Raw genomic sequence first — 9737 nt, 5'->3', positions numbered from 1 at the left:
GGGTCCCCAGCACCCACGTGAGGAGCATGTATCACCCCAGCCCTGGGGCTGGGGGCAGTGAAGATGCGTGCATCCAGGGACTCAGTGGCTAGCTGGATGGTTAGGTCCAGACTCAGTGAAGAGCCCCAGGCTCAAAACCAAAACAGACAGCTGTAGAGAAAGACATTTGGCGTCGACCTCTGGCCTCCACATGTGTACCCAGGGGCTAGCACAAATACATATACACTATACATTCACAGTGACCTATCTATCTGTCTGTCTGTCTATCTATTTTTGGTTTTTCAAGACAAGGATTCTTGTGTAGCCCTGGCTGTCCCGGAACTTATTCTGTAGACTAGGCTAGCCTCAAACTCAGAGATCCACCTGCCTCTACCTCTTGAGTACTGGGACTAAAGGGGTTCACCACCATGCCCAGTTGCATAGTGACTTTAAAAAGAGAAATGGGGGGTGCTGAAGAGATGGCTCAGTGGTTAAGAGCATTAGCTGCTTCTCCTGAGGACCCAGGTTCAATTCCCAACTGTCTATAACTCCAGTTCCAGGGGATCTGACACCCTCACACTAATATACATGAAATAAAATAAATTAAGTTATTTTTAAAAAAGAGAAATAAAGAGGGAGGGAGAGAGGGAGGGAAGGAGAGAGAGAGTGAGAGAGAGAGAGAGAGAGAGAGAGAGAGAGAGAGAGAGAGAGAGAGAGAGTTCCCCAGCATGCTATTACACAACTGTAATTCCAGCACACAGAAGGCAGAGGCAGGAAGATTAGAAGTTCCAGGTTGTCTTCGGTTATATAGTGAGTTCAAGGCCAGTCTGGCCTATATGAGACACTGTATAAAAAAGCAAAAGTAGAGCCAGGCATAGTGGCGCACGCCTTTAATCCCAAGACTCGGGAGGCAGAGGCAGGTGGATTATTGTGAGTTCGAGGCCAGCCTGGTCTACAAAGTGAGTCTAGGACAGCCAAGGCTACACAGAGAAATCCTGTCTTGAAAAACAAAACAAAACAAACAAACAAACAAACAAACAAAAAGCAAAAGTAGGTGCCAGAGAGATGTCTCAGATGTTAAGAGCACTTGCTGCTCTTCCAGAGGACTGGAGTTCAGGTCTCAGAATATAAGTGTGCTTGCCTGGTGCCCGAGGAGGTCAGAAGAGGACATTGAATCCTTCAGAACCAGAGTTACAGACAGTTGTGAGCCCTTGTTTAGGTGCTGGGAATCGAACCCTGGTCCTCTGGAAAAGCAGCAGCCGTACTCTTAACCACAGAGCCATCTCTTCAGGCCCAGTTTTGAGGATTTTTATGAGTTAAGTTAGGATGTGGAGGAACTCCTCCAACTGTGTGGGGGGGGTGGGGGGAGAGGGAGGGTGGCATAAGGCAGGGCTCTGCAGAGCTGAGGGTGAGGCTGGGGCAAGGCTGGCCTGTCGGGTGGGGGGAGGGCACTAAGAACAGTGTGACAGGAGTACATGGGAAGTGAGTAGATACAGGAAACCAGGAGAGGGAGAGAGAGAGGGCAGGAGGGAGAGAGGGAGGGGAAGAGCGAAGAGGGAGAAAGGAAGAGGAAGAAAAGAGAAAGGAGAGAGAGGGGAGGAAAAGGGGAGGGGAGGGGAGGGGAGGGGGGGAGGGGAGAGGAGGAGAGCACCGCTGCCTACCCATCTCTCCAGAGCCTTCTGCCCCAGCCTCTAGACCATTTCTTAGACATCTGTTCTTAGACAGCGGTGGCTGCCAAAGGAGGCACCCAGGCATTCCTGTGTCTCAGAGGATCCAACTGCGCAGATTTGTTCTCTTTCTCCCAGGTTGACAGCGGCTCTGCCTCAGGCTTTGGGGGCGGGGGGTGGGGGGGTGGAGGGGGGAAGGGAGGAGGGACTGGTTCAGCTTCATGGGCCTGTCCGAATGGAAACAGGGGCCAGAGGCCAAACCAAACTGGCCAGTCTGGTCCAGTCCAGGCCTGTGCTCATGCCAAGACTGCAAGTGTTGTACTGGCTCAAGCAGATCACGTGGCTGAACCTAAAATAAATAAATATGGAAGATATTTACATTCCACGAACTCTGGTGGCAAATCCTCATGCAGGGAGGGAGGGAAGGAGGGAGGGAGGAAGGGAGGGAGGGAGAGAGAGAGACAGAGCGAGACAGAGAGAGAGAGAGAGAGAGAGAGAGAGAGAGAGAGAGAGAGAGAGAGAGCAGGGACTGTAATTCCTTGTAGAACATCCCATCGATGGAAAAGCTTGAGTCTGTCAAAGGCTACCGTGGGCTTCTCCAAGCAGTTTGGAGAACTCAGGCTGAAGAACTCCTTACCCATCATGGTAGGGAGACAAGAGGGCTATTTGACAAATTGGGGCATCGCAAGTTAGTATCTTTGAGTTAAGATAGTGACTGGTATATAAAAAAGTACCGCGTAAGTGTCTGGTTGTGGTTGTGTTTTGGAAATAAGTCTCACCACAACTAGATGGCCTGGAACTTACTCTGTAGACCAGGCTGGCCTTGAACTCACAGTGATCCACCTGCCTCTGCCTCCCAAGTGCTGGGATTAAAGGCGTGCGCCACCACACTGGGCATTATGTGTATTACATCTAAAATGTCATCCCTTGGGAGGCTGAGGCAGGAGGTGTACGATTTAGTCATCCTTAGCTACAAAATGAGTTTGAAGGCAGCTCTGGCGACTTGCAACTTCATCTCAAAAACTAAATAAGCATAAAAAAATTAAAGTTAAAATATTCCTAATGAATTATTCAGTGAAAGGAGGTGTGGAGCAGGTAAACATCGTAATATCATGGAAAAATACAATACACCATGAGGAAAGGCTACAAAGAAATTAAGCATAATGCTCCTCAGATTGGGCATGGTAGTGCGCGTCTTTACTCTCAGCCCTTGGGAGGCAGAAGCAGGCAGATCTCTGAGTCTAAAGCGAGCTTGGTTTATAGAGTGACTAGGGCAGGCAGGGCTATGTAGACAGCTTGTCTCAAAGAGCCAAATGAAATAAATACACTACCATCCCCACCAAGAAAGTTTTCCCTGTAGCTCAAAGGTGGAATTCTGGGTATTTTCCTTCCTGTGGTTTGCATGCAGAAAGGTCATCCCATCTGACCTCTCAGGTTGAATACTGAACAACTTTAAGCCCCCCTCCCCTGCTCCCCCTCCCCCCTCCCTGCCCCCCCCCTGCTCCCCCCCCTCCCGTTTGCCTGTCTGCCTGCCTGAGGTGACTGGGCCTCCTTTGTTGCCATAGCTTCCTCAACACCGATGTCTTGTATTCATTGTACTCATGTGATCAAACAGATATAAGCTTTTCTGTCCTACCGGGCCCCCCCCACCCCCCCAGTACCTTTCGCCCCAAACAGGGTTTCTCTATGTAGCCCTGGCTGTCCTAGAGCTTGCTTTGTAGACCAGGTTAGCCTCGAACTCAGAGAGATCTGGCTGCCTTTGCTTCCCGAGTGCTTGGATTAAGGGCATGCGCTACCACGGCTATATATAAGTATTTTTAAAAAGAACTGCAAACTGCTATAGCCGCCAGAAACAGGTGAAACTGACCAAGCTTGTCATTTTGTTGGTAACAATGGTGACTCAGAAGCAGCTGTAGAGGTGTGCACATGTCATAGGGCAGTCACCCCGCAGAACTGAACCAGTTTATGAGGAGGCTCATAAAGGCACAGACTTGGCACAAGTGCCTTATTAAAGATCTTGGAAACCTTGAGGTATAGTATATGCACCAAGAAATTTACAGAACCGTTGGAGCAGAATGTCAAATGGAAGAATAAAATGTTTGCATTAAGTTGACTTCAGGGAAGGTTTAAAGTAAGATGGAGGCAGTGGCTCAGTTGGTAAAGTATGTGTCCTGCAAGCACAGGCCTTGAGTTCAAGGCCAGAACCTACGTGACAATGAAGCCAGGCATGGAGGCCCAGGCCTTGGCAGGTGGAGACCGGCAGATCTCTGGGGCGTGCTGGTCAAACCAGTCTACTCTAGTTGACAGGTTCCAGGCCAATGAAAACTCCTGTCTCAAAAAAACAAGGTAGAAAGGCTGGAGGAATGACTCAGCACTTGTGGCCCTCCCAGAGGACCCTTCTTCCCTGTCTTCCTTTCCTTCTGTTTTGTCTGTTTTGGGGGTGCATACACACAGACACATAAATAAAAATAAATATTTTTTCTTTTTTAAAAAAGATTTATTTATTTATTATTTATTGTATATGAGCATTTTATCTGAAGAAGAGGACATCAGATCACACTATAGACGGTTGTGAGCCACCATGTGGTTGCTGGGAATTGAACTCAGGACCTCTGGAAGAACAGGTGGTGCTCTAAACCACTGAGCCATCTTTCCAGCCCCTATTTTTTCTTTTTGGTTTTTGGAGACAGGGTTTCTGTTACAGAGAGACCTTGGCTGTCCTAGACTCTCTTTGTAGACCAGGCTGGCCTCGAACTCACAGAGATCTGCCTGCCTCTGCCTCCTGAGTGCTGGGATTTAAGGCGTGTCCCACCATGCCTGGTTAAAAATAAATCTTTAAACACACACGCACACACCATACACACACACACATACCACCACCATAACAACAACAACAACATAAGGTGGCTAATGCTTAAAGAATGAGCCTTTTTATGTGCACGCAACACATGCATACATGCATGTCATCCCGCCCTGTTTGAGCCTGCTTCCTCCATGCTTCTGTCTGTGAGACAGTAAACAGCCTATAGTATGTTTTGTCCTTTGCAGTCTAAGTGCCAAGTCTCTGTCCCTTGAAGCACCCCCTTCCTTTGAGCCAACACCCCTGTGGGTGCCCACAACTTGACACACACACACACACACACACACACACACACACACACACACACACACACACACACACCTCTAGTTTAGTCTCTAGCATGAAGTCTATTGGTCCTTAGGTGACTTGCTTATGAGACAATCCAGAGAAATCGTGGATTTTTTTTTCTTTCAGTTTGGTACCACCAGCCCCACTCGTGGCGTCTGACATCAAAACAATAGTTCATTTGGTGTCAGGAATTTGCTTGGTACTGGTCTGGGAGGAGGCGAGTGGAGGCAAGCAGTTACTTTATGTTTTATATTTAGTACGTGTATATGTGTATGTCTATATATGTTTGTACAAGATGTACATGTTGGTGTCCACAGAGGCCAGAGGCATCAGATTCTCTAGGGTTAGGGTTACAGGAGAGCCTCCCAACATGGGTGCTGGGAACTGAATTTTGGTCCTCCGCAGGTGTTCTTAACCACTGAGCCATCTCTCCAGCCCCAGGATTTTCTCCCTTTTTCCTCTTCTGTTCTTCTCTCTCTCTCTCTCTCTCTCTCTCTCTCTCTCTCTCTCTCTCTCTCTCCCTCTCATGTTTTTTGGAGGTTAAGATGTTGGCTTACTCAGGAGGCAGAGACAGGTGAATCGCTGTGAGTTCAAGGCCAGCCTGGTCTACAAAATGAGTCTAGGACAGCCAGGGACACACAGAGAAACCCTGTCTTGAAAAAACTAAAAAGCCAAAACAACAACAACAACAACAAGATGTTGGCTTGGCCAGGCAGTGGTGGCCCATACCTTTAATCCCAGCACTCAGGAGGCTGAGGCAGGTGGATTTCTGAGTTCGAGGCCAGCCTGGTCTACAAAGTGAGTCCAGGACAGGCAGGGCTGTTAACACAGAGAAACCCTGTCTGGTGGTGGGGGGTGGGGTGGGGGTGGGGTGGGGGAGATGTTGGCTGAATTACAGAGCTCAGATGGAGGGTGTGGGCATGTCAGAGGAACAGGGTAGGGCTGGAGGGGAGAGGGGACACAGATCTCCCATGCCTGGTCTCCTACTGCTCTGAATTTTTTTTTTTAATCCTAGGATGTTTATTACAAAGGTAACCCTGATCCTTGAGGTTGGCTTATCAGTAGGATTTCTAGTACCGAGCACGGGCCCCAGGACCTCCAAACTTTTTGGACTCACAGCGAGGGGGCTCAATTACAAGCAAGGGGCTGAAGATGTCTTTGATCTCCCTTTTAGAGGCTTCATCCACATATTTTTGGTAGTAAACCACCAGGGCTTTGGAGACGGACTGTCGGATAGCATAAATTTGGACCACATGACCATCACCTCTCACACGGACACGGATATCCACACCAGCAAACCTCTCTTTGCCCAAAAGCAAACCGGGCTCCAGTAGCTTATACTGCGGCGTGCACGGCTCGATCATCTCCAAGGGACGTCGGTTCACCCTGAGGAGCCCGTTCCCCCGTCTGCGCTGTCTTCTTGCCTCCGAAGTCCGAAGACCTGCACCGACTGCAGAGGACCCTTGCACGGCCTAGATGCGAGTGAGGAACACGAGGTCCTCATTGCGTGGCGCCGTCACTGGAAAAGGCCTGCTCAAATTCTTCAGACTCTTTTTCCTTTTCTGCTTTGGATCCTTCAGATGTCACAGCACTTACGCATCACTTATGTTTGATGATTGCTTTGGGGTACTCTCAGTAAAAATTCCAAGGTGCCAGCTGGGATTCTCAGCAGAAACAGGAAGGTTCTGAGTTTAAATCTAGGGTCCCCCCTACCCAACCTTCCCCTCAATCAGACTGGACAGTGCAACTGTCAGAGGTCAACTATCCCATTGTGTGACAGGCTAATCCATCAACTGGTAAGGCTAGGCGTGTGTTTACAGGGTACGTAGAGCATCCAACCATTACAGGTTGGCACCTGCTATCGATGCCCTGCCTTAAGGGAGGGTGTCCTGGGTGTTAAGGCAGATGGCCGGGCTCTATAGGGAGGAGGCTGTATCTAGTCCTACTCAATCTTGGCAAGGCAAGCTCTGTTTTTGCTGCCCTGCCCGCAAGGCTGCCAATCCTAAGGCATATGAGGGAAGGCGAACTTCCTGGGCCCTATTCAGAAGTGATAAAGCTACAGGTAAGCCTGGTCAGGAGCCCTTCAAACCCCACTGCCCCATCACTTCACCACCTCAGGCCCAATAGTGAGATCTGCAGACCTCTGTTTCCAGGTTGTACAGAGTGATTGGACCCGCCCTCTCTCGTCATCTTCCTCAGCTTCAAGAATACACCAGAGCACCCGTCCCAGCCTCTCCAGGGCCTCCGGGGCTTTTCTTCATCACCAATTCTGCTGCGTCACCAAGCAAATGAAAAGGCTTGCGGGGGCATCTCAGATGACTCAGTGTGGCCCATCCCTCAGTGAGCAAAGCAGTTCAGGAAGATGGCGTGAGACCAGGAGCCAGCACCCACACCCCGTAACGATCGCCCCTTAAGACTAACTCTTTTGTACCACGAAAGGGAGGCTCTAATAAACAGGCCCGGAGTCCGGTGATTTCTGAGCCGAGCCGCGTTGTACCACCCGTGCTTTTCCCTCCCGTCTGCCTTTGGGGACAGAGCGCTGAAGGAAGAGTGATTCACTGTTTGGCCGTATCTCCTCTTCAGGATTTTTAATCCCTTAATGTAGGAGAGAATTAGGCAAGAGGATTAAGAGATTAAACAAGATTCGTTACCGATTTCTTAAAAAATTAAGCTCTGGCTCAAAATAGCCTACGAGTAACTGAGAGTGAGCGGAGGAGGGGGCGAGAGCGTGTTGTCCAGGCACAGGAGATGCTATCGAGTGCCTTCTCCATAAATCAACACCCAACAGCAACATGCTTAACAAGCCTCATTAACGTCTCTTCAGCCATGAAGGGAACTTACTGACCCACACCCGGTGGAGGGGATAGGCCCAGCAGAGATGCTCCGGTCCTGCCATGGGGTAGCCTGGGGTTTGTTTCTCTTTATCTGCCACAGGACTGGCCGCTCTCCCAGCGGTGACTCTGCTTTTCCAATCACCACCACTGGGCCAAATGCAGGCTTGGTAAGCGCCAGGTCATACTCTTGGGCGGGGGTTAAGAAAGACATTGAAAATCAAAGCCAAACCAGGAACTTTTCTATTCCTTTTTCTCATCGTGTGCGTGTGTGTGCATGTGTGTGCCTGTGTATACGTGTGTCTGGGGAGGCCAGAAGTCATCAGGTGTCTTCCATGAATCTTTCTGCCTTAGTTTTTGAGAGAGGGTCTCTCACTGAACCACTACATGGGCTGGTCAGAGAGTCACAGGCATTTTCCTGTCTGTCCCACCAAGTGCTGGATTAGGGGTGCATACCAAGGTACCTGTTTTGTTTTGTTTTGTTTGTTTGTTTTTATTTTTATTTTTATTTTTATTTTTTTCCCTGTTTTTCGAGACAGGGTTTCTCTGTGTAGCCTTGATTGTCCTGGACTCACTTTGTAGACCAGGCTGGCCTTGTCTCTGCCTCTGCCTCCGGAGTGCTGGGATTAAAGGCATGCGCCTTTGTTTGTTTTTAAGAAGATGGTTGAATTCAGGTTTTCATGCTGTCAAGGCAAGTACCTTACTGGCCCATCTCTCTAGCCCTAGTTGTTTGTTTGTTTGTTTTCTAGAAGGTGACAGCATCTCCAGGAGCCCCAGACTGGTTTCAGAATCACTATGTATAGAGGAAGACCTTGAACTTCTGATCCTCTTGCCTTGACTTCCCTAGTGCTGTGATTACAGGCATTGCCTCCCCACCCCCCACCATCCCCCACCTACTCCCCAACCCCCAACCCTCAACCCCCACCCCCCCCAGCCCCACCCCCAGCCCCATGTCTGCTCTACTGCTGGAAACTGAACCTAGAGCAGTGGTTCTCAACCTTCTAAATCCTGGGACCTTTTATTTTATTTTTTGGTTTCTCAAGACAGGCTCTCTCCGTGTTAGCCTTGGCTGTCCTAGACTCTCTTTGTAGACCAGGCTGGCCTCGAACTCACGGAGTTCCGCCCGCCTCTGCCTCCCGAGTTCTGGGATTAAAGGCGTGCGCCACCACGACTGGCTTGCTGGGACCTTTTAAATCCAGTTCCCCATGTTGTGGTGACCCTCAACCATAAAATTATTTTTGTTGCTACTTCATAACTGTAAATTTGCTACTGCTATGAATCGTAGTTTAAATATCTAGTGTGCAGGATGTCTGATTTGAGACCCCTGTGGAAAGAAAGGTCAGTCACCCCCAAGAGGGGTCTCAGCCCACAGGTTGAAAACCGCTGCCCTAGGTGGTCGTGCACACACGTAAGCATGCTACCAGCTGTGCCCTTTCTTCCTAGTCCGTGAGAAGCTCGCTACCCTTCTCAGGCTCCAGCCTTTTTACATTTTTTTTTTATTTAAGTGTGTGAGTGTGCGTGTGTGTGTGTGTGTGTGTGTGTGCGCGTGCACGTGTGTGCATGCACGTGTGTGCATGCACGCGCTCAAGCAAGCAAGTACCTTGTCCAGGCACAGTAGAAGCTATTCACACGTGTGGGGGTCAGAAGAGGGCGTAGAATGTCCTGGAACTGGAGTAGCAAGCAGCTGGAAGCCGCCCAACATAGATGCTAGGCACCAACTCAGCCCCTCTTCAAGAATAGCGAGTGGTCTTAACCGCTGAGCCGTCTCGCTAGTCTCTCCGACCCCTACTCCACACACTATGTCCCTCTGTGTAGGGGAAGAGTGAATAGAAATCTCTGAAATGTTCTGGTAAAAGTGACATTGAGAAGTTATTGTTAAAGAATGCCTAGGCCGGAGAGACGGCTAGTGCCTAAGAGCACTCACTGCTCTTGTAGAAGACCCACCTTTGATTCCCTGTTTGCACACGGCACGAGCAGCTCTCTGTAAGTCCAGTCAGGGGACTCTGACTCTCATTTCAGGCCTGCACAGGCACTGCGTGGACATGGTGCACATGCATGTAGTCAGAACACTCGTGCACAAACAATAAAAGTAAGGGTAAAGAACTGTTTTCA

The 9737-nt window shown here is 49.6% G+C and overlaps 1 protein-coding gene across 1 annotated transcript; it reads right to left on the bottom strand.

The window, feature by feature from the left end:
- Positions 1 to 5864: 5864 nt before the first annotated feature.
- Positions 5865 to 6394, bottom strand: LOC311581801 (small ribosomal subunit protein uS9-like; the record flags this gene model as incomplete). Its single annotated transcript, XM_084754337.1, has 2 exons — positions 5865 to 6244; positions 6391 to 6394. 2 exons carry the CDS (start codon positions 6392 to 6394, stop codon positions 5865 to 5867), a joined length of 384 nt encoding a protein of 127 aa, XP_084610463.1.
- Between the last annotated feature and the right edge of the window lie 3343 nt (positions 6395 to 9737).

This window comes from Acomys minous (assembly GCF_964271855.1).
Source record: "Acomys minous genome assembly, chromosome: 13".
Taxonomy (NCBI): domain Eukaryota; kingdom Metazoa; phylum Chordata; class Mammalia; order Rodentia; family Muridae; genus Acomys; species Acomys minous.
Note: the sequence above shows the minus strand (reverse complement) of the source record. Positions and strands in the feature narration are given on the sequence as shown.